Source organism: Panthera onca, chromosome A2 (assembly GCF_046562875.1).
Source record: "Panthera onca isolate mPanOnc1 chromosome A2, mPanOnc1 haplotype 2, whole genome shotgun sequence".
Classification (NCBI taxonomy): domain Eukaryota; kingdom Metazoa; phylum Chordata; class Mammalia; order Carnivora; family Felidae; genus Panthera; species Panthera onca.
Window position 1 is genome coordinate 108,967,297 of NC_138340.1, and position 25,118 is coordinate 108,992,414.

The 25,118-nt window shown below is 35.5% G+C and overlaps 1 protein-coding gene across 1 annotated transcript in view; it reads right to left on the reverse strand.

Moving 5' to 3' along the window:
* CRPPA (CDP-L-ribitol pyrophosphorylase A) overlaps positions 1-25,118 on the reverse strand; it is a 320,005-nt gene that overhangs the window by 103,363 nt on the left and 191,524 nt on the right. The window contains exon 9 of the mRNA XM_078441691.2: positions 20,240-20,371. Within this exon, the coding sequence (XP_078297817.2) occupies positions 20,240-20,371 (132 nt within the window). The remainder of the gene's footprint in view (positions 1-20,239; positions 20,372-25,118) is intronic.

The following is a 25,118-nucleotide window of genomic DNA, read 5'->3' on the forward strand; positions in this document are numbered from 1 at the left end:
CATGGTTATGCTTAAATACTAAGAACACATTCTTCATCATTACAGTGATTTGCAGTAACTTAAATTCATGCCTCAGTGTGACTATAAATTGTTCAATCTCATAGATGTTGAAAAGTACTGTCTCATAGTAGAAATTGGTAATGTTCATCTACAAACCTCAAATCTACGCATTATTTAAAAACATTTTTTACACCAAGAGTCATATTTAATCTCAATATTAACAACATTACAATGAGCATCTGGAAATACTATAAACAAGACCTACCTTAAATATTTTCTGTATGGCATTCACATTCCTACAAATTGAAAAAGCCTATGAAGTGCTAGAATGATTCAAGGTATAAAGTTTCAACTAAAAAAGTGAAGCTACTACCTAACTTGATTTCTAAAAACTAATTAATCCAGTGATTTACCTTATGGTATACTAAGATGTTTTATAAGTCAATTAAAATTTTTCTTACAAAAATTTTTGAAAAAAATGGTATCACAAGGCTTTTTCCAAAATGTAAGTAGTGTGTACATTCAAATTCCTAATACTGTCAAAGATTAATAAATTGGCACATGACCAATTCCCTTAAGGGACAAAACAGCTACCTGACAATGAATGTTCACATGGTAATGTGTTAAGAAAGCATGCAGAAACCTGAAACAGAAACATCTACTACCTAGATATCAAAAATTGTTCTTGCTTAAGAGTTTACCAGGAAAAGGGTAATACTGAACACTTCCTGATCAAAAAGTTATGTTCTGTTTTTAATTACTGCTTTTATATTTTTCTAATTATCTTTCTCTGGTTATTTTTGAGCTAAGAATGACAGTCATTTGAATGGAAATATAAATACACTAAAAAATCAAATTCACTCACTGTAAATAAAATAGTAATTACAGATCCTGTAAGAAAGATCAAGAGAACACACATACCCTCCACTTGGCATAATTCTATTTTATAAAAGACAGCATTTAATTTAGTAACAATTTGTTGCTTTTGTGTTGAAGTAAAAATGTACTGGTATGTTGATTATACAGCATATATTCTTGAGTTCTCAAATTTGAAAATGTACAGATTCTTGACATTTCTACCAAGATAATCATGTTATTTACAAATATTAATACATTTCTTTCTCACTTTCCAATCCGTTGACCTTTTTTCTCTCTTTTGCCTTACTGCTCCAGAACATCCAGAGCAAAGTTGACCAGAATGGTGATTATGGCCATTGTTTCCTTTTCTTTATTAAGAGGCAGCAGACCTAACATGCCGCCAGTTGGATGTTTATTTTTTTAGGAAATCACTTTATCAAGAAACTATTTCTATTTCTAGTTAGTTAACAGCTAATCATGACTGTACTGGGTGATGAATTTTATCAGCTTTTTGCTCCACCTTGAGATATTTTTCTTCTTTAGTGTGAATAAATGGCAAATTGTTGCAGTGGGCTTATTAATAAACTATTTCTAAGTTTCTGGGATAAGCCAACTGGCACTCATTTATGAATGATAGTGACCTACATTTCAGCATTTATTCACTTTCACCTTTCTATAAATTTGACTGATAGCATAAATATACGGTTTAACCACCTTTCTGTTAATATTTTGTATACTTCCAGGAACACAGTGTGACATGAACAAAAACCAGAGAAATCTAGTAAACAAGAAAGGTAAGGATACTACTCAAATTTGTTATGTTCTGATAATACTTACAAGTATATGTACAATTTTGCACACTACATGTTAGTAAATCAGCATATGGGCATTGAGGGCCTACTTTGTAAGAGGCTCCATTCCGGATGGTAGAAATAAATCAGTAAGCCAGAAAAAAAATACACACACATACCCTGCCTTCTAAGGGTTCCCATTTCAGGTAAGGGAGAAGGATAATAAATATATGTAAGTAAAGAACACTGTGCACCAGATTGTGTTACATTGCTCTGAAGAAAAAGTATGATGGGTGATGTACAGTACTTGAGTGGTGGAAGGACAAGGTCAATACATTTTTACTACAAACCCCATCTGGAAAGAAATCACTAGGAGAAAGGCAGTCAAAATTAAGTATTACAATAAACAGTACAAATCTATGAAAACTATTTTTTTCTGGAAAAAAAGGCAAGTATGGCAAGATTGATAGATAAATAGAAGAGTAATTTCCAACCCATTTCCTTCTACTGTAACAAAAATTAAGAATCATGCTCAGAGCGTGACCTGCTTGCCCTCTCCCTTTTCTAGAAGGGAGACTCTTCTCCCTCCTCCCACCTTCTTCCAGGAACAAGCTGGAATGAAGATAAGATGAATGGGTGTTACTATTCTAGTGGCTAATTGTTTTTATTAATTTGAGTCACTATTTTCCAAACTGTGAAACTATTTTTAGCAATGTCTTTTTCTTACAGAATTACTAAGATACAAAATACCCCAAATAATAAAACAGCTTAGTTCAGGCTGCTATAATAAATTATCATATGCTGGGTGGGTTAAACAACTACCTATTTATCACAGCTCTGGAGGCTGGCAAGTCTAAGACTGAGATGCATGCAGATCAGTATCTGTTGAGCACCATGTCCTATGTTGCACATTGCTGGCTTCTTGTGTCCTCACATGGCAGAGGAGAAGGGCACTAACCCAATTTAGGAGGGATCTACCCTGATAATGTAATTGTCTCCCAAAGACCTCAATGCCTAATACCATCACATGGGGGGTAGTATTTCAACATAGGAATGTGGGGGAAACACACTCAGTCCATAACATTAACAGCTATGTAATTTGGGTCTGTCCAGCAACTATTCCCCATGCTGTTGACAATGGCTCCAGAATTTTCTTTTGTGAATGTATCCAGTCCTTACAGTCATCCATGTTGTTTGGATAAGCTGACCTGGCTTCAGAGATGGGCATATTAACTAAGCCTGTTAAGAGAATGAACATCCACTTGGGCCACAGTAATTCAATCAGAAAATAAACAAGCTTACTGAAAGCAAGAACCAAAAGTTGTGGCAAAAATATTGGGATAAAGACAATCTTTTCCATGGAATTTACTACACTAAAAAAATATATAAACTTATAACAGTTGATGGTTATGGTTGATACTACTTAAAAATTACATGAGACACCTGTCAGGCTAAAATCAAAAACACAAGAAATGACGTCGTCAAGGATGTAGAGAAAAAGGAACACTCTTGCACCGCTGGTGGGAATGCAAACTGGTGCAGCCACTGTGGAAAGCAGTATGGAGGTTCACCAAAAGGTTAAAAATAGAAATATCCCACAACCCTGCAATTGCACAAGTAGTATTCACTCAAAAAATAAAAAAAAAAAACAACACTAATTCAGAGGGATATATGTACCCCTGTTTATCGCAGCGTTATTTACAATAGCCAAATTACGGAAGCAGCCCAATGTCTATTGATAGATGAATGGATAAAGAAGATGTGGTGAGCGTGGGCGCGTGCATAGACACACAAACACACACACACACACACAGGAATGTTACATGAGCCGTAAAATGAATGAAATCTTGCCATCTGCAACCACACGGATAGAGCTAGAGAGTATAATGTTAAGTGAAATAAGTCAGTCAGATAAAGACAAATACTGTAAGATTTCACTAATATGTGGAAAAAACAAATGACCAAAAGAAAAAGAGAAAGAAACCAAGAAAGATACTTTAAAAAAATTTTTTTTTAAGTTTATCTATTTTGAGAGAGACAGAGACAGTGCTAGTAGGGGAGGGACAGAGACAGAGGAAGAGAAAGAATCCAAAACAGGCTCTGCACTGCCAGGGCAGAACCTGATGCAGGGCTTGAACCCACAAAACCATTAGATCACAACCTGAGCGGAAACCAAGAGTTGGTCGATTAACTGACTGAGGCACCCATGCACCCTACAGACTTTTAACTTTTAAAAAGAACAAATTGAAGGCTATTACCAGATGGGAGGTTGGGGGAGCAGAGGAGCAGAGATGGGTGAAATACGTGATGGAGATTAAAGAGTACACTTACCATGATAAGCACTAGATAATAGATATAATTGTTGAGTCACTTATTATAAACCTGAAATTCATGTAACACTATGTTAAGTATGCTAGAATTATTTTTTTAATTACATGAGAATAAAGAATGAAGTTATTGGGTGTAGGCAGGGGTGGAAAAGAGACAATAGAGAAAAAGAGGTCATCTCCCTTTGAGTATCTGGGTCTAATAAACCCTAAAGTTATGAATCTTGGATTGGCCAGTTACATTAATTCAATATATATTTTGTTTCTGATATTCACAATTAAAATTTTCCAAATGATAAACCAAGTAGTTCGTCAATTAATTCAACAGGCTTAAAACTCCTTTCTGCTGTGATTCTCCCCAAGTCAATTTCCTTGAAACTGACATACATGCTACATTTTCTTTAAGTTTTGAAATAATCATAAAATTTTGTTCAGGACGTATAATACTGAAATCTGTACATTAACAAAGCTAGCAGCTTCACATCCATTTATTAACAGATAATGTTCCAGATATAAAAAAATATGTATCATTTGTCAAAATTTCAAGGTAACTGGTGGAACATTTAAAGATGAAATTTAAATTCACATTTCTATTGTATAACAAACTGTGGCAAGTGTACGTTTATTTTATAGCTCATTCAAAATTATCAGTCTGTTTACCGAAGTGATAATTCTGCAAATTGCGAACAGTCTACACTTGTGTTTTCAAATAAAAATTTTAAGGAACTTGGTATTTTGACTAAAAACCCTTGTTTCCCATCTAAAACATCTTAAGCATCTGAAAAATTCATGACATTTGAAATGAGTCAAAGGTGAGCCTGAGTAAATATCCAAATGATACAAACACCAATTAAAATTCTGATTGAGAAGGCTTTAAGTTAGCAGTAATTTAGCCACCATATCTAAGCCCAACTTTGGATGCTTGAGGAGATAATTACAGAATTATTCTAAAATTTCATTTAAATTTAGCACTTAAATGAAATGTCATGGTAAGAAAAAGTCCCCTTCCTTTATAATCCTTGTTAAAGTAAGGGAACTACAGAACAAGCAAATTTAGTTCTTAAGCTTTTCTAAGACTTTACAAAAAGCATAACTTGTTAACCTTTTGGGATTTTGACTCATTATTTTCCTTTATTGTACATTTTAGTCAGGAAATTTACTATTCTCCAATGCCTAGATGATATCACGGTCTACTATTTTGTCTTAGCACATATGCTTTCTTACTAAATAAAGCCCCAAAAATATGAGAGCTGAAAAGATGTGTAATTCCAAGTGCAATATACAGGGTTTTAGAAGGTAGAGGTTTCCAGAGAGCTAGCCAGGCTGACAGAAGGCAAAATAGCTATTTGCCCATCACTGATTTTCATGAATTCATCACAAGGGTCATAAGGCTCTTGCTTAACTAGTCTCTTGGAAGTAGCTACCTTTGGAAATAATTAAGCTCTGAAAAGCAAATGTTATGCATTTTTAACACCCAGTTAACCTGCTATAGTTCCTTCATTGAAACTACTCCCTGAGGGCAAGGGTCTCAGCCAAGGTTTGACTTTCTCAGTGTCCCCTACAAAGGGACTTACGCATATTTAAAAACACAACTTGTCCTTCTTTTCAAGGTCTTAAAACAATCTGCATGGGGCGCCTGGGTGGCTCAGGTGGTTAAGCATCAAACTTCAGCTCAGGTCAGGATCTCACAGTTTGTGAGTTTGAGCCCCATGTTGGGCTCTGTGCTGACACTTAAAGCCTGGAGCCTGCTTCTGATTCTGTGCCTTCCTCTCTCTCTGCCCCTCCCCTGTTCACACTCTGTTTCTCTCTCTCAAAAATAAATAAATATTTTTTTTAAAAATCTGCAAAAATTTGAGGAATGGTAGGAAGCATTCAGTTGTGATTTACTTGACTTAGGAGAGTGTATTTATGAAGAAAATCCACGTTCTTGTTATGTTGCTGGCAAAGACTGGTAATCTTTTTTTTTTTTTTTTTTTTTTTTTTAAATTTTTTTTTTAACGTTTTTTATTTATTTTTGAGACAGAGAGAGACAGAGCATGAATGGGGGAGGGTCAGAGAGAGGGAGACACAGAATCTGAAACAGGCTCCAGGCTCTGAGCTGTCAGCACAGAGCCCGACGCGGGGCTCGAACTCACGGACCGCGAGATCATGACCTGAGCTGAAGTCGGCCGCTTAACCGACTGAGCCACCCAGGCGCCCCAAGACTGGTAATCTTTACGAGTAAAGAAAACACAAAACAGGAGGCCCAACTTTATAAAATACGAGTAGAGGCTTCTTAAAACTTATATTGGCCATATCGTTGTTGAATATCATTAAGACTCTCCCCAGTTGTGTTTCTTCTTGAATGCTTGTGCTTCTTGATCAGCACATTTTGGGAAAATTATATTTAACATCCAAATCAAAAAAATTAAATGTAGGGAACATGCTCATTCTCCATGAACCAGAACTGATAATTCACTAGCTAGATTTTTCATAATTTCTAATGTATGTTTTTTTTTTTTCAACGTTTTTTTTTTTTTTTTTTTTTTTTTTTTTATTTATTTTTGGGACAGAGAGAGACAGAGCATGAACGGGGGAGGGGCAGAGAGAGAGGGAGACACAGAATCGGAAACAGGCTCCAGGCTCCGAGCCATCAGCCCAGAGCCTGACGCGGGGCTCGAACTCACGGACCGCGAGATCGTGACCTGGCTGAAGTCGGACGCTTAACCGACTGCGCCACCCAGGCGCCCCTCTAATGTATGTTTTTATACTATTCTCAAAAAGATCAGAAAAATACTAGGTCTACATCAATGCTGAGTTTACATTATTTTGAGAGAGAGAGAGAGAGAGAGAGAGAGAGAGAAAGAGAGAGAGAGAGAAAGAGAGAGAGAGAGAACGCACATAACTGAAAGGAACAATCCAAATGACAGCCCTGCCTTAGTTTAAAGCTAGGTTCTCTTTTCTGCTTATTATGGATCTTTGATAAGAAATACAATTGCTGAGAAGTCCGTTTTGCTTGCTGTTTGCTACGAGCATTGTGAGGCCTTTCCTGAATGTAACCCGCTGTGTAGTAGAATGGGTTGTAAAACTTCCTAAATGTAGTCTGATATGTAATGGAATGAGTGATTGTACATAAACTAACCGGCATTTCTCCCTTCTGTAAACCTGCTTGCTCAACACATTCTTCCCCTTCCCCCTTCCCCCTTCTTCCTCCCGCCACAAGTAACAGACAAAGCCTTCCCACCAAAGGGCAAAGGACGCCCAATCAGAGAACAACAAATGTCCTTACTTTAAAATCAACTAATCAGGCCCCTCATAATTTGAAACCTCCCCTGTGCTATTTGTCTCTGTCTATAAAAACGCTGTACCAACCCTGATCGTGGCCTCTTGCGTCACCGGCGACGAGTGCGCAGAGGACCAGGTTCGAACCTGCAATAAACGACCCTTGCCACTTGGCTTTGACTTACGACTCTGGTGGTCTTTTGTGGGAGGTTTTGGAACTTCAGGCATTACATAACCAGGGCAGGGGCTGAGAGAGAGGGAGAGAGAGAATCCACGCTGTGGAGCCCAACTTGGGGCTCAAATTCATGAATTATGAAATCATAACCTGAGATAAAACCATGAGTCCAGTTGCTTAACCAGGTGGGCAACCAAGAGCCCCTTGACTTTCCTAATATAAGAGAAAAAGAAACCGACCACCCTCCCTGAAGAGCATAAATCCTTTAATTGCAACAAAACATTTTAAAATATCAGGACAGAAATGTAATCAAGAGATAAGAGGAATTAGATGGTGATGAAGATGGTGATGAAGATGGCACATTTGATACCCGTTTCAGTGTGTTATTAATCCTATTTAAAATTCAAAACTAAACACATCACATCACAATCAGACATATGTCCAGTAGGCAAGCAAGAAATGACCTGGCTTCTCACTGCAAAGGAACTGGAAACATATACTATAATGCAGAAGCATTAAAAAAGCCATAAATGCATACATTCCTATTATATGTAGCTTGTTATTTAATAGTATATATCTTTTCACAAACACAGATCTTCACTCGAGTATCAAAATGTTTTTTTGTTTTGTTTTGTTTCCTATCTTTATAGTAAGAAGAGAGCACAAAGTCGGCTCCCACTTGCAAGCCCGATATAAGAAGAGCACACCAGTAGGTGGCACAGATTTGTTTCATGGTCCTTATTGTAATACACTTCACATTGCTCCAATTTCAGCTTGCAACGTATGTAAAAACAAAAACAAAAACAAAAAAAACCCTGCATTTTCTCTGAATAATTTTAACGGAAAATGTTTTTGTGGTAAACAAAAGTAAAACGTGTCCTACTAATAATTAACTTCCTTTTCTCCTGAATGATCTTTGTAAAAAAAAAAAAAAATTGTTCATGTAGCAGATCCGTGGCCTAGTTAAAAAATGTATTTTGATTTAGACCTTTTAAAGGCCATAAATACACAATGAGAATCATTTTTAAAAAGATAATACGGTAAAAATGCAATTAAACTATGTAATTTTAGTTGAAAAGGTGGTAAATTATCTGTGGTATTCTTTGAACACTATTTCCTTACTTATTTTCCTAATACAGGTTTTCAGCACGATATTGTGATGACAAACATAACATATAAATAATGACAGAAGCATAATACTCATCATGCATAGTGTTTGTAAAATATGTTTTTCTTTCCATTAAAATTCGGATTCTACAAGTTAACTGTAGATATGTTTGCTACCAACTCATTTCCTAATAGCGTTAGTATATAAATGCCATTATGCATTCAGTTAGAGGAAGTTGAAGGTTAATTAAAATACATTTCCTTAGCAGTTGTCAAAGGTGAGTAATGAGATAGAAGGAAAACTAATAAACCTACCATTTTCTATACACAAATCTATTTGCCAAACATTACTCATATCTCCCTGATTCTCAGTGGAGAAGGTACCTCTGTATTTCCATTACGATCATAATCAGAAATGCTAATAGAATTGTCAGAGACAATAAAGACATATTCTAATTTTACAAACTACCCTTCTTCCTAAATAGTGACTGGGGTAGAAAGTAAGGAATTCATACTGGTTAGATATCTCATTTCTGGAAAAGAGTCCTCACATAGTCTCTGGTCTTACAAATATTACTCTTAATCTCAAGGACATGAAATATCTAATAGTCAATGGGACCCAAATATTTCCAAGTATTCAGAGATGCTGTCATTGGCTTAGAATGTCAAATCTTAAAATAATTATCTTGACTTCACATTTCTCTTAATTTCATTTCCCACTCTACTTGATGTCTTCAAGTCCTCTAGCATGCACGTGAAGTTCTCCACTTGATTCAGTTAAATGTTGCAATTTTAGAGTTCTTTGTACAGCTGCTTCTGAAGTTTGGATAATTAGTCTTCCATAGAATGAAAATAAACAGAGAAAGGTATCTCCTCCCAATGTTATTTAAGGAAAATCCACATTAAACTCAGAGTATATATACAACACACTTTATTTCAAAGGGCTGACATAATGCCATATACATTTGAAAACTCTCAATTTTCCAGGAACTAATTATTTAGTTTACTCTTTCACCCTATTTGCCATGTCTATTTTTTTTTTTTCCTATTTCATGAGTCAAAGTATCAGACTCATGGCAACTAAAATTAAATCCTATTTTTGACTTTGCTTTGATATTAGTATTATAGCAGTTTTGCTGTGGGGAAGGTTTATAGAAAATCATGACTCCCGATAAAGTTTCTCAATATTTTCTGTAAGTCTACAAAGCTGTCTTCCCTGAAAATTGCCAATACAATGTCAGATTCATTGGATTCCTTTTATTCCTAGTCATTTAGACTTCCTACGACACCTATCTTTTCTGGAAACTCTTCTCCAAGCCTCTACGACAAAACATTTCTGGGTTATATACTCTTAATGTAATAGGTCTCAACTTATTGAAGACAATACCACCACTTTATAGCTATTATTTTGTAATTCAAGGTTCACTCACTAGAACTCAAATAAGATAGCCTATCTACAAACATATGTTTATCTTTTTGATGTATGGATATTTGATACGGACTTGATATGAATTTGACCTAAATCAAGCTCTTAAAAAAAAAATTATATAGATTACATCAAGGTAAGTTGCTATTTCTTTGCTCTTCATCTCTCTGCTACGACATCTTCAGCTGTTATTATTCTATTCACATATCAAAAATGTGTATGATCATATGTACATGCATATATATTACTTATTATATATACACAACCTAGGTTTTTCATTAAAACATTTCTAGCCCTATTTAAGGTTACCAACCCCTTACTCTGCATGGGGTAGGTATCAAGAAATATTTAACCTTAATATTTGAACTCAGGTATTATTGTGGAAGACCGTGTCTGATATGACTCCTAATCATCACCACCTCCACAAGTATACATGCCCTTGTGTAATCATTTCCCCAGAGGGTGCATAGAGCCTAGTAATTTACTTCCAATGGACAGAACACAAGAAAGATGATGGGATGTCACTTGGTGATTATGTTCTAGAAGACTGACTTTTTTCTTGGTCCTCTCTCTTGCATGGTCTAACACCGTGAGATACTCTATGAACAGGCCCCAACCACAAGCTTGTAAAGATCTGAGGCCTCAGTGCAAAAGGGCCCAGAAGAACCAAATCCTTCCAAAAGCCAGATAAGTGAGCTAGGAAGCAGATCACTACCAGTGGAGCCTTGAGATGACTTGAGTCTTGAGAAAGGCCCAGACAGCTGAACCCACAGAGACTGTGAGATTATAAACATTTTTTTAAGCCACTAAGTTTGAGAATAATTTGTTATGCAGTAATAGCTAACTAATACATTATTCGAAAAAATAAGTGCATTAGTTTTCCAAGGCCATTTTCATTCATAATGTTGCTTCATTTATTCCAAAAAATTAAGTGGAGATCTGTAGCAGAAGTTTCTACTTAATACACCATTTCATTTATGTATATCTAAGTATAATAGCTTATTGCCACTCTAATGAGGCTAAGTAAGCTATCCAAACTCCCTAAAAAGTGTTTTGTTTTTTAATCTCACACAATTTGGAAGACACATTATATTTTATGATCTTCCTATTTTCCCAAAGAATGACTAAGTTTAAACATTAAAAGCCAAAACAATATTGGAAGTGAAAAATATTTAGTCTCATAAACATTCCCACATCAAAACAGTCTGATTACTCTGAACAGGGTATTATGGGTTTCTGTAAACAGATTTGGTACAGCATGTTTGGTGTGCATGCCACATGATTCAGTGCCATGGAAAGAATTGTGTGCTAAGTAAATAATTCCCAGTTAAACTACAAGTAATTGCTTGCTGCGGGAAGTGGAGTTTTAAGTCTAACCTCCTCCAAGATTATCATTAAAAATCACTGTTCTGCTATTTGATAGCATATACCTATTCTCTAAATGATCATACTTAAAGGATGACTCATGTTAGAGGACAGAGAGCAAACGGGATGCAGTTAAGAGGGAAAGACTGGTATCAACTCTAGCTTACAAATTCAGGTCTTTTGGCACAAAAGTATGCTACAGCAGTTTGACCTGTTCATACAGTTCTCAGTGTTTCATTATGAACTTACCCGGAGTAAATGACAAAGAGATCCACCAACAAGAATGATTACTGAATGTCCTTTACCGTACATACAAGACTTTGAAAACCCAGGCAGTAGAAAAGGACAATAGTATTTAACTCATCGAGTAGAGAGATTTGGCTTACACTTTGTGACGGAAAATCAATTTACACAGCTTTATTTAAGTTGATGTTGTTGCTAAAACACTTCATTTCACCATTCCATATCCTATTGTGGAGGTTTATAGAAAAATCTCTAATCTTTTACAAATAATTTTTTTTAAAAAACCACAGAATTAGAAACCTGCTTTGGTAAATTTCTTCACTTTTTATATGCTTTCCAGAGCTGTAGTTGAAGAAAGAGTGACACTGATGAGCAGTGAGAAAGTAACTAAGCTCATCACGTTACCTTCTGACCTCTCCAAGACTTGGATTTTCTATTTCTGCCAACTGGTGCAGTCCTTCCCAATGGCCTCACCTTGTGAAAAATACTCAAAAAGCCAAACTTTGTTTCCAAAGACCTATTTCCCACTTCATCAAACCCAGTGGAATGACAGCTCTGAGAAGAAAGGAGACAGAGGAAAATGCATAGACTAAAATGGTACACAGTCCCTGCCATGCTAACTTGTTTACTATTTTAACATTTCACTGATGGATGCTAATTGGTTTCCTGTCACAGACTGGGTGTTTGTGTCTCCTGTCAAAATTCCTGTTGAAATTCTAACCCCCAGAATGTGTTAGTATTAAAAAGTGAAGGCTTTGGTTGGTGATTAAGTCATGAGAGTGAAATCCTCATGAATAGATTAGTGCTATCATTAAAACAGACCCCAGAGAGGCCTCCCCCTCTCCCTGACACATGAGGACGCTATGAGAAAATGGTAGCCTGCAACAGGGAACAGGGTCTTCACCAGAACTTGACCAAGCAAACACTGGGATCTTAGAATTTCAACCTCCAGAAAAAAAAAAAAAGAAAAAAAAAAAAAAAAAACAGAAAAAACCCACAAAAAAACAGTTCCCTCTCTCAATTATAATGAAATATATCAACTACAACGAATAATTTCTCAACAAAATAAATGAAATAATATTATGGGTAAAGTTTATGGTCACATAAGAAGAGGGAAGAATATCTAGGCTCAGGTTCAGAATTTCCCTGTCAGAGTGAATAACGGTTGATGGGGTCATGTGACATTGGGGTCAGGTCATACTGTCATGTGCCCACCTCCTGTGTCTCCATCTTCTCATCCAGTGGAGGCTTCAAAAATTTCTGATTCTGCATTTTACAAATGAAAAGACCTACACAAATTATATCACTTGTTCAAGCTCATATAGCTAGTTGTTTCAATTAGATGGGATGATGCTAATTCAGACCAAGAAATAATCAGTTAAATAATAGTTTTGGAAAAATCTTTAGCCATAAGCCTGTGTGCTTCTATTTCTAAATCCTTGAGCATGTAAAATGTATAGATTAAATTAAAAAACTGGTACAGGACTTTATAAATTTTACAGAGTTTACAAATTCTATTGTCATAAAAATTCAGGTGTAAAATTTTATTTAAAAAAATGTGTAAATTGTGACATTAAAATACCACATGGAGGCCTGGATTCAGGTAAATGACAAGCCCTTGACAGTCAATATAACATGTTAAAGGTACTGTGATTTCAACCTAGGACAAAATTCTTTCACCTAGGTTGATGGGGCTAACAATGCCAAGTGGTTCAACCAATACCTTCTCCAACCATACCCCAGTTTTCGTTAACATGCTAGAGAGACTACAGAGGAAAAAAAAACTACATTTCTTCAGATTCTGTTTTATCAAAATTCTATGGATTCTGCTATGCACATACAGGAGACTTAGAAGGTAGCAGTGAGCAGGTTGGCTTGGTTCCAGAAACAGGGAAAGTAGGTCTAAGGCAAAGACTTTGAATTTTCTGTATGATCTATGGTACAGTTTCTACCTGTAGTTTCCTAGCATCACATGTACCCAGAGTCAGTGATGGAAGGCACTTTTACTGGCACAGTCACAGAGGAGCTGAGCATTTCTGCCCCCTGCACTGTTCTTGACTAGGTGGTATCCAATCTTGGCTTCACGACTCTTCAGAAATTCTTTAAGATACAAAATGTACTAAAATAAAACTTTCTTTTACACAACCACTGATACATTTTGTTTACAACTAAGAACCTTAACCAGATAGTTTATGAGTGTTTAGAATGTTTGCTCTTAATGAACAAGAAGAGATGATCTCAGAGTTAGTTATTTTTCAAATGGTCATTCTTCATTCCCTTACTCAAGTTCATCTCAACATTCCATCATGTCATCTGGTATCCCAGAGCCTCCACAGAGGTGACAGTCATAAATAACCTAAAGAGGGTCAACAGTTCATTCCAGTATGTCAATATACTGAAGAACTACTCACCTAAGTCAATCATCCAAATCTGGTTCACATTACACTTTCATCAGGGCTTGAGCTTGTGAAATATATAGAGCCCCAGGTATATGCCTGATCGATTGAAATAGATTCCCTAAGGTACAGGCTAGAAATATATATTTATTAAATTTGTCAGGTGAATATAATACTGCCAGCTAAGGACTTTTACAAGAACCAGTATTTAGAAGCCACTGGCACAGAAAATCATTCATCAGCTGGGCCTAATGTAACTTCATCAAAACAACTTAAACTTATTTCTTCCTCCCAGAATACCAGTAGAACACTCAAACAAGAGAAAAGTGTACAAATGTTAGGTCTGGACTTGAGAAAAATACCTGCTAAGATTTTTCATGCTATCTTTGTGAAGAAGAGGGATAAAGCTGAATGCAAAAAGCAGTGGGTACATTATTCAATGGTGCACTGTCTATACAATGACATCAAAAAAGATACTTATCATTGGAATCATATCTTTTGAACCTAGAAGCCCCATCTGTGAAATGATGAGTATGGTTTAAGTTGTATTACAGTAACAACAAAGTTTCTTTTTCATGCTACAACTCTACTGTCAACTTGCTGGAGGCTCTAAGTCACAGCATTTTCATTACCGAAAGAATGCCCACAGTTTGGAACATTTCTAGTGGTACTGGGTACATAAAACATATATCAAGTTTTATATTCAACAAATGGATAACTGTCTTTCTATTCTCAACACTTCTGATACCAAATGTTCATTATTTTATTTTTCCCACACTAAACAATTCTGACACTAACTACCCAGAATGAGCACAGACCATAAAGGTTAATGGTTCAGTCCCACAAGACTACCTTCTGGTTCAGATGGCAATCTAAGTCAGGGTCACCTGTACTCCTTACCAACAGGCTATATATAGATCAGGGGTTCCCATAACAAACTCCCCCCCAACCCTTGTGTTTGATAATTTGCTAGAATTGGCTCACAGAACTCAGGAAAACAGTTTACATATTATCACCAGTTAATTACAGGAAACATTTTTTAAAAATATACTTGCAAATGTTTGCCTTGAAAATCAGAGTTGTGACATGAAAAAAAATTTTTTAGACTTCAACAAACACTGAAAGCTCTGAACTATGGTCTTGAACAGTTCATGCCAGAAATACTAAGTGTCTATAACTTCACTATTTTATCATCACATACAGATTTGAAATAATTAGCACAGGTTCCCAAAATACATAATTTATATCATGGACCTCATGACAACTTGCATCATAAACTTAGAATAATAAGATGAAGAGTAATATTTTACATATAAATTTAAAAGAATACTTAAAAGGGGGATTAAGATCCTTTATGTAGATTAAGCTATAAAACCTGATTTTAATTATTCACAGTTATGCTTGTAAGGTTATTTTAGAAAGAGGAATAGGACTTGATTTAAATTCATCCAACAAATTTTAAGGGCTAACTTTATGCTACGTTTCTAGCCTAAAACATAAATTTCAAATCTTTCCTTATTTATTTACAACTTGAGGAACTGAGCACTCGATGATAAAGTCAGAAAACTTAATACATAAATGGTCAAGCCAGCCACTTGATCCATAAGTCTAAGTTGAAGGTACCCACAAAGAATCTATTTTCTTTTTTCCTTTTTTTAAAATTTTAATTAGATGCAAGTTAGTTAACATATGGTGTAAAAATGGTTTCAGGAGTAGAATTTAGGGCTTCATCACTTACATACAACACTCAGTGTTCATCCTAAGAGGTACCCTCTTTAATGACCATCACCCATTTAGCTCATTCCCCCACCAACCTCCTCTCCAGAAACCCTTAGTTTGTTTTCTGTATTTAAGAGTCTCTTGGGGCACCTGGGTGGCTCAGTCAGTTAAGTGTCCAACTTTGGCTCAGGTCACAAACTCGTGGTTCCTGAGTTCAAACCCAGCGTTGGGCTCTGTGCTAACAGCTCCAAGCCTGGAGCCTGCTTCAGATTCTTTGTCTCCCTCTTTCTCTGCCTCTCCCCCACTCAGACTCAGTCTCAAGCTCTCCCTATCAAAAATAAACATTAAAAAAAAAACTTGAAAAAAACTTTAAATAAAAAAAAAAGTCTCTTATGGTTTGCCTCTCTCTCTGTTTATCTTATTTTTCCTTCCCTTCCCCTATGTTCACCTATTTTATTTCTTAAATTCCACATATGAATGAAATCATAAGGTATTTATTTTAAAGGACTAATTTTTTGAAGCTAGCAGAATATTTTAAAGTCAATTTTGGAAAAAGTTAATTTATTCTTTACTACATTGATATAGCTAAGGAACATATTCAGTAATTTACCAAATGTTATCTCTATGATCAGAAAAAAATGCAAACTTATGAAGTATATCTAGAGCTAAGCAAAGCATTTGTTAAAATTTCTTATATCAATAAAAAAATATGGATAAATTGAGTTGAGTTGAAACATTATATAATTAGATGGCACTTGTGAGTAAGTGAATTATCAAGGAATTATCAGTAACTGATCATGGATAACATTGTAGAACATTTATACTCAAGAAGGAATCAATCCTTAACCTTTTCCAAATCAGTTTCTTCCCTAAAGATGCACAGAGACTGCAAATGTCTAATTATGAAGAAACTATGGCTAATTGATCATAGGTTATATTACAGATCCAAAAAGATAAACGATTGAAATACAATTAACAAGTTTAAATTCACCACAGAAAGCCCTACATATTTATGGGGAACTCTATACAAACACAAATAGAGGCTTTACAGCATCATATGTTTAAAAAGAAAAAAAAAAGCTTGCATAATTCTATTTAATTATAATTATCATGTATGTCAACACTGTGAAGGAGCAGCCAAGCAGTCCAGACCATGCACATAACCAGAGGTACTATATACATAACAATGCAGGTCTTCTTAAAGCTAGAAAGACCACACGTACAAGCACAGATACTGAAGCCAATCCATTTTATCTTCCAAGGAGGAGTTACCAGTAAACTGAAAGCCTACCCAAACAAACTCTTAATGCTATGTCTTATGAAAAATGGTCAAAAATCTTTCTATATTTCACTGATCTAGGTTTCACAGATCAGAGACTGAAAAGGACACATAATAACAATCTATGAAAACACCCTAATGCTTATCATAGAGATAGACTTATTTAGGGAACAAAGTTCAACATATGAACACTACAAAAAGCTATGTCTCCCAGCACCACGGAAAGTACAAACCAACACTCTTCGCACTAAACAATGACAGAAGTTCCACCTTACGAAACTTGGTATTCTTAGTGTTGATATAATACTTGTCAAGTAGGCACTCAAAATTAAAGATACTGATTTAACTAAGTGGAAAAATTAGTACTGAATTAAAAAGTCAAAGATTAAAAAAAAAAAAAGTAAAAAGACTTTCCAGAGGTACTGCTTTCTTTACACGTGGACTATTTATGAGCGCTCTTCCCCGAAGTTTCATTTAGAGAATAGCCTCATGAGTTGTCTATGCTTAATCAGGTATAATAGAAAATGGAAAACAGCATCCAGTTTGTCCCCAATTTGGAGATATAAAATGTTCATTAGTATATTAAGCATTTGTGAAAAGCCCTTCAGAGAAGACATCTGTTTAACTCTATTCACTGATGTCTCCCCAATTTTTTAACCATAGCCCTTTTTAATGGGGTATCTGATGAACATTCCAGGGTCCTTTGGTAAATGCTCTTTAAGGTAGAATTATGCACTGGACATGTGTTGAGCTAACAGCCAACTGGCACCTGTGTCTTTAAGGACAAAATTAAACACTGTATTTCAAATGTCCTCACATATTTGAAACATCTTTACTATTCTATTTTTAGGAAAACAAAAGCAACATCTACTTAAGCTATCTTTGCTTCCTAAAAAGATGAGAGACATATCTTGAAGGCTTTGCAAGGTCATCTTTTCCCCACTCCTGATAGCTAAGTAGATAGCTCGGTTGACAGGTCCAAATTTGCTCAAAATAATAATGGTCAGATACAAAGTAGTAGGCCGGAAAGGTGGCTCCTTTTCAACAAGGCCACTTTTCCGACGAGGAAGCCTTCCCAGGTACAGAGTCACATAGATATACAACTGCATTCCACTAATGTGTAGAGCATGCCAGTTGGGAGGAAATGAAGCATTTTATTGTGAGTATCAACTCTACAAGGGTTACCAGGTTTAGTAAATAACAACACAAGATGCCTAGTTACATTTGAATTTCAGGCGGGATAACAAAGAATTTTAGTGTTAAGTATGCTTCATGCAATATTTTGACATACGAAAAATTAGCGTTTATCCGAAATTCAAATTTCACTAGGCGGGCTATATTTCATTCAGACCATACTGTCCACTGGCATGTCAACTACAATGCATACAGACTCTTTGTGCTTAGCCTAAATCATAGGAAAAACAGAGTCCCAGAGAGTGTGTGTGCTCTACCAGTTCTCAGCTTTTGAGATTTTTTTTCAAAGAACTATATTTTATATCTGGATAGTATAGCGTTACTACTGTGTATCCATGACTCCTTTGCATGGCCCAAGAGAAAGAACTGATCATTCCTACCACAATAATCTGGAGTACAACCAAAGACACTCTAGTGAAGAGGAAATATTCTTGAACAAAGATACAGACCCAAGTTTTTATTCTTATTCTGCCAGTTATGCGCTTTCCCGCAAGTGTGTCTTTAGTCCTTGGCTGTTCTGACTTGAACAGCCCTTATAACACTAACATATTGCACTTCCATGATCCTAAGTAAATTCAGCTTTGCCTCGTACTTGATGACCAACTGGAAGTAATGCTTACATATTTTAGAAGCAGAGAAAACCATCTCAAAGGAGACCAAGGAACTGGCTAAACGATGGTTCTTATATTTAATTAAAATCCATTGTTTCAAAATAAATATTGTTACCTTCAGGCTAACAAGGTACCTTAAAAATCTCACAAACAATAACTGTTATTCATCAACTATATAACTTTCAATGTCTGTCATTCCTTACATAGTCAGTACCAAATCACTTTTATTCTACACCATTAAAAACCCCATGGATTATTTCACTTTCTTGATTCCTGTGGGGTACCTGTAACAAACTACAAAGCATTCTGCCATTTCAGAGAAAGCAATCTATGCACAAAGGGCAAATCCATCTTCCCTAACAGATTCTCTAAGTAGTCTGATTTAAATAGCATTTCTCTGCACTCAGAATCTATAATCCTAATTCATTTTGCCTTCAGCTTAACTAACTTTCTGTTTTGAATACAGGGACAGTAAGAATTTTTCCCTGATTAAATACCATGCCCTCTTATAATATGAATGCCAGGCACTACTTTCAAGTAATTAAAAACCTTATCACCAACATTTTTAGCACAACATAAAAGAAACAAGCCATTTCAAACTATACAAATGGCTGAGTTGTGAACTCAGTTAAATACAAAAGTCTATTTCAATTTGAATTTCAAATTTTGAATTCCAAATTTGGGGCATACTTAATTTATTGTTTAGGGGTGCCTGGGTGGCTCAGTTGGTTAAGCGTCTCACTTCGGCCCAGGTCACCATCTCACAGTTCCTAAGTTTGAGCCCCACGTCAGGCTCTGTGCCGACAGCTTGGAGCCTGGAGCCTGCTTCAGATTCTGTGTCTCCCTTTCTCTCTCTGCCCTCCCCAGCTCATGCTTGGACTCTGTCTCTGTCAAAAATAAATAAACTTAAAAATTTATTTTAATTAAAAAAAATAATTTATTGTTTATTTGAAATTCAAATGTATTCAGATATTCTGTATTTTTTATTTGCTAAATTTGGACAATCCATGAGGGCCACCTTGTATAAGATATTCACCAATTTCACTTTTTTTGTTAATCAAAACATTTTTTTTTTTAATTTTGGGGCGCCTGGGTGGCTCGGTCGGTTAAGCGTCCGACTTTGGCTCAGGTCATGATCTCACGGTCTGTGAGTTCGAGCCCCGCGTCGGGCTCTGTGCTGACAGCTCAGAGCCTAGAGCCTGTTTTGGATTCTGTGTTTCTCTCTCTCTGCCCCTCCCCTGTTCACACTCTGTCTCTGTCTCAAAAATAAATAAACAAAAAAAAATTTTTTAAATAAATAAATAAATAAATAAATTTTTCCGTTAGAGTCAAGAGAGGTTCCACCTACTACAGAACATGAATAGATGGGTAACTTTCCGGCCAAAATTCTTCTCATCATTATTGTATCTTTGCTTTTAACAGCTCACGTTCTCATCCTTACAACTGTAGTGTACAGAACATAAATCTGAGACCAAAATTTTACCTACCTGTGGATAATATATAAGAAGACCACATAATAAAATATTTCTCTTTTTCACTTCCTTTGCATATTCCCTAATCTGCATTAGGTTTTCCATTTTCTGATCAAAAGGTACTGATTTATAATCAAGAAAATACACCTGCAAAATAATACAAAAGGTCACATTAGAATATAATCCTTTCTCTTTGCTTTGAAAAATATAACATTAAAAAAAGCTCAAAATACAAATATAATATTATAATATTTAACAGTTTGTGTTAATTTCTAGATAAGCATATCAAGCCATAAATGCTCAGTAAGATTCCTGTATCCTTTACAAATACAAAGACAATAAACAGTCACTGAGAACACGATGTTGAAAAATATAAAATGCCAATATTCTATTTCCACTTGTGTCAGAGTCAAATGTATAAAAAAAAACATGATTTCCACTATTCACCTAGCTTAATTTATAAACTGCAACTAGACTAGGTAGAAATACGATAAATTAAGCAATTACTAATATTAATAAAATTCAAGGAAGTGCTCTATTACATTCATAGTTTTTTAGAATCCCTTTCAAACTGATAATTCAAATTCTAATAAATCATCTATGTCTTAGAGTAAATCCAGAATTATATAATTTTTTGCAGTGTTAAATAATATTTTTCATGAAATTATTCCAATGACTATTTTTTAAGCATTATTTTTCATTTAAATTTTAAGGAGCTCAGGATAAGATTTCCTCCTTTCTTCAAATTTGAAGTTTTAGGGTAATGTTTGTCTTTTCTGGGACATAAACTATCTAAATCACAATAATATCAAAATAAAATGCAAATGCAAACACAGAATAAACATTAAGAAATATTTGTATTTTTTTCACAGTATCAAGAATTGTAACTCTTAAAATTTACAATTTGTTCAATTACACATATTTATTATCTAGAAGCATTTTAAAATCTACCCCACTCAAAAACTCTTCTACTAATCCCTTCCCTTCCTCCATTCTTCGATATAGAAATACACTCTATAGAAAATACACAATAAAATTTTATTATGTTCTTTAAGTAACACAAGGGACTGAGTGTTCACCCAACAGATTGCATTTTGCTTGTCCAGGGAAAAGTACTTTTAAAATATCAATTTTAAAAGAGAATTATGTTAGGACATTTATGTATATTAATTCAGTAGGTAAGGTAACTGAAATAAGCCATACAGAGAAAGACAGATACCATATGTGTCCACTCTTACGTGGATCCTGAGAAACTTAACAGGAACCCATGGGGGAGGGGAAGAAAAAAAAAAGAGGTTAGAGTGGGAGAGAGCCAAAGCATAAGAGATTCTTAAATAAAACTGAGAACAAACTGAGGGCTGATGGGGGGTGGGAGGGAGGGGGGGGTGGGTGATGGGTATTGAGGAGGGCACCTGTTGGGATGAGCACTGAGTGTTGTATGGAAACCAATTTGACAATAAATTTCATATATTTAAAAAAAAAAAGAGAATACATATGTCATTGCTTCTTCCTAAACTCTAAAGTGACAATAAAGGCTTTTTTCCTTAAAAATGCTCTATCATTAAGAAACAAAAAGAGGGGCGCCTGGGTGGCTCGGTCGGTTGAGCGTCCGACTTCGGCTCAGGTCATGATCTCTCGGCCGGTGAGTTCGAGCCCCACGTCGGGCTCTGTGCTGACTGCTCACAGCCTGCAGCCTGTTTCAGATTCTGTGTCTCCCTCTCTCTCGGCCCCTCCCCTGTTCATGCTCTGTCTCTCTCTGTCTCAAAAATAAATAAACGTTGAAAAAAAAATTAAAAAAAAAAGAAACAAAAAGAATAGAAAAAAGAAAAAGCAAAGCAAAACAAAACAAAACAAAAAACAATGAAGATGAAAAGCAGGAAGAAAAGGGTCTCAGGCCTTACTATACGCTGAATAGCTGAAGAAAAGACAATGTTACCCTGTGATCTTGAGCTCACCCTCCCCTAGCAGTGATTCCCTGAAAACTTATAAAGATGAAATTTCAGATTTTTTTTTACCAGGCAACATTGCTTATAGCAAATATAATTTGAGACTGGTGAACTACAGCCAGGCTGGAATAAGTGTTAATGAACTATAAATGCTAGGCCTTTCCTTCAGTGAAATTTAACTTGAAACTAGGTGTTGCCCTAGCTGAAACCTAGGAAGCTAACATCAGTTGTTACTAAAGATACTAGTTCCTATTTATAGTTTGAGCCTTTTAGAAGGATAGCTCACCCACCACCTTCTCTGACCTCCTTCCCTCACCCTTTAGAAGCCAAGATAGGGGAGAAAAAGGGAGGGGGGAGAAAGGCAGTCCTTATAACTAATATGACATTGTGAGCTCAAGAGCTAAAGCGGAAGAGACATGACCATCACCGTCTTTTTTCCTGTCCTGTAGTCTTTTATAATGTTGCACAAACTAGTGCCACAGGCATCTTCTAGTCTTCTGAGTTTATAATATCTATCTGAAGCTAAAATTGCTGGTTGTGGGCTTGCCAAAAAAAAAAAAAAAAATGCAGGGTAATTCCCCAAACTCAAAAGGCATTTATGAAATTGCAGTCATATTATGAATCTAAAGCTAGGAGACTGGCCAAGGCTAAGACTCTCTCCTGGGCCCATACTGCCAGATCATTACATAGCCCCATACCATCTGGAATGACGAACGATGCTGCTGTTTGGGGTTACAAGCCTCATAGTACTATTTAACTCTTTCAACTGTGTAATTATTCTTACTATTCAGATACCATGAAATACTAGCAACCACCTTACCCAACAAACTTTATGTCAATGAAATGTCCTTGAGTTATGCAATGTACAACCCGGGAAACCTTACTGTTAGCCTAGATAGTGAATGAGCCAGACAGACACTTCTCATTTAATATAAGTCTTCCTAACAAATTTTCAGTTCTGAAAAATCTTAAATTAACTAAGGGGGCCGGGGGCGGGGGAAGTACAGAAAGGGTTTCTGGAAAAAATAGCACAAGGAGCAGAAAAGACAAGACCATTCTACTTCATAATTACAGCCTCCATAGAGATTTAAAAATACATAGAAATTAAAGAGCGGAAATGCTGGGAATGCACTAATTGGAGAAGGAATGATAGATACAACTGGGAAAGGAGCTCTGCACTGCAAAGCTGTCATTGAACTTGGCCCAGGAGGAAGTGCACCTGCCCATGGAACCTCCACGTGAAGTCAGAGCCAGGAGTGGGTGTTCATTTTTCAATTTTCCTAAAAGAGTATCCTAAAAGAGAGCCTAAGGGTAATAACTTTGGGAGCTTAAAAGCAGTAGAACTAAATTGTAGACAAGAATAAATTATACTGAAATGAAAAGGTTCAATAGGTAAAGTGTGCTGAATGTGTGTTTTGTTTTAAACCAAGGACAGAAATTAGAGACCTTACACTGAGTTAACTTACACTTAATTACGTATATTTAAAAAAAGTAATGGTATTTAATTAAAGCTATATACAACTACATTTTATAGGTTTTAGAACTAAGAAGAGGGAGAAAAGGATAATGTGTACCAATTATAGGAGTAGATTATAGGAGTAAATTAAAAGTAGCAAAAATAAAAATAAAACAATTGGCCAACAGCAGTAACAAAACAAGCTTGTCTAAAGAACTCAAATATAAAACTAATACACATAAATTGAAAACATTTAACTCTTTCATAGGATCAGATTGAATTTTTTAAGGAAAATCTAACAATATGCTAGTTGTAAGACAAATATCTAAGGCAAACCATCCTGACAAGCACATATTAAAGGATGAACAAGATATGCCATGCAAATACTACCAAAAAAGAAGGATGTAGCAATATGATTCATTTTAGCTTAAGACAAAAACCTTAATTCAGAGGAATAGGGTATAGTAAAAAAAAAAAAGAAAGAAAGAAAATTATAATCATAACCTTATTACTAAGAACAATTATTTGAATACACAAAGGAAAAAAATACTTGACCCAATTATGAGAACACAGTTTCCAAATCCACAAATCCATATGTTTTACTGTACTTCTCTTAGAAACTAATGTATCAGTGAAGCATATTAAAAAGCAAAACAAAGTTGTAATACCTTCTGCTTCCAGTGCAGCAGCTAAATTGAGAGGTTTTTCCTCTCCTTCCTCTCCTTATCATTTTATTCCCATCTTTCTGGCTGTTCTTATCTAGAAAAAGTTGTATATGAGTTGATGCCACTTCCAAATTATATGGACCTAACTCCCTTATCTACCACTTACACAGAAGCTATTTTTTTTTTTTTTACAGAAACATGTATTATTGCAAAACTGCATAGTGAACTAAAAAACAAAGCACAATAGTTTAAGTTCTCACCAAGACATAAAATGTCAGTCAAGGACTGGAGGATTTTCACTCCAGCTAAAGATCTATTAGACACAAGACACCCTAGTTCCTTGGAAAGAAAAAAGAAACGGAATGCCAAGAAACCAGTCGGCCAATGCTATTCACCAAACATTCCATGAATTAAGAAAACCATTCATAGACATGAATTCCAGGCAAGCTATTGATATATCTATAAATTCCCTATGTTATCACATCAAACCACCAAACTATACTACCCATTAAGAAACCAATTATTTAAACTACAGGTAAACTCAAAAATGTAGTAAAACCTAAGAGCATAATAAAGGTCACTTTTCATGAATGTGCTTAATTTTGTAATAGTTGACATAATCAGCTTTTAAAGAAACAGATATGGATATGGACTTATGAAAAGTAAAGATGTACAATGCATCTCAAAGTTCTCCTTGACCAGATGGGAAGGCCTGACGACATCATGAGAAACAGAAGAAAATCTCTAGCAGATGGATTTCCTGATATGAATACCGTGAAACCTAAGCATACACTTTACATTGTGCTACTAATTTTGAACTTCTAAAA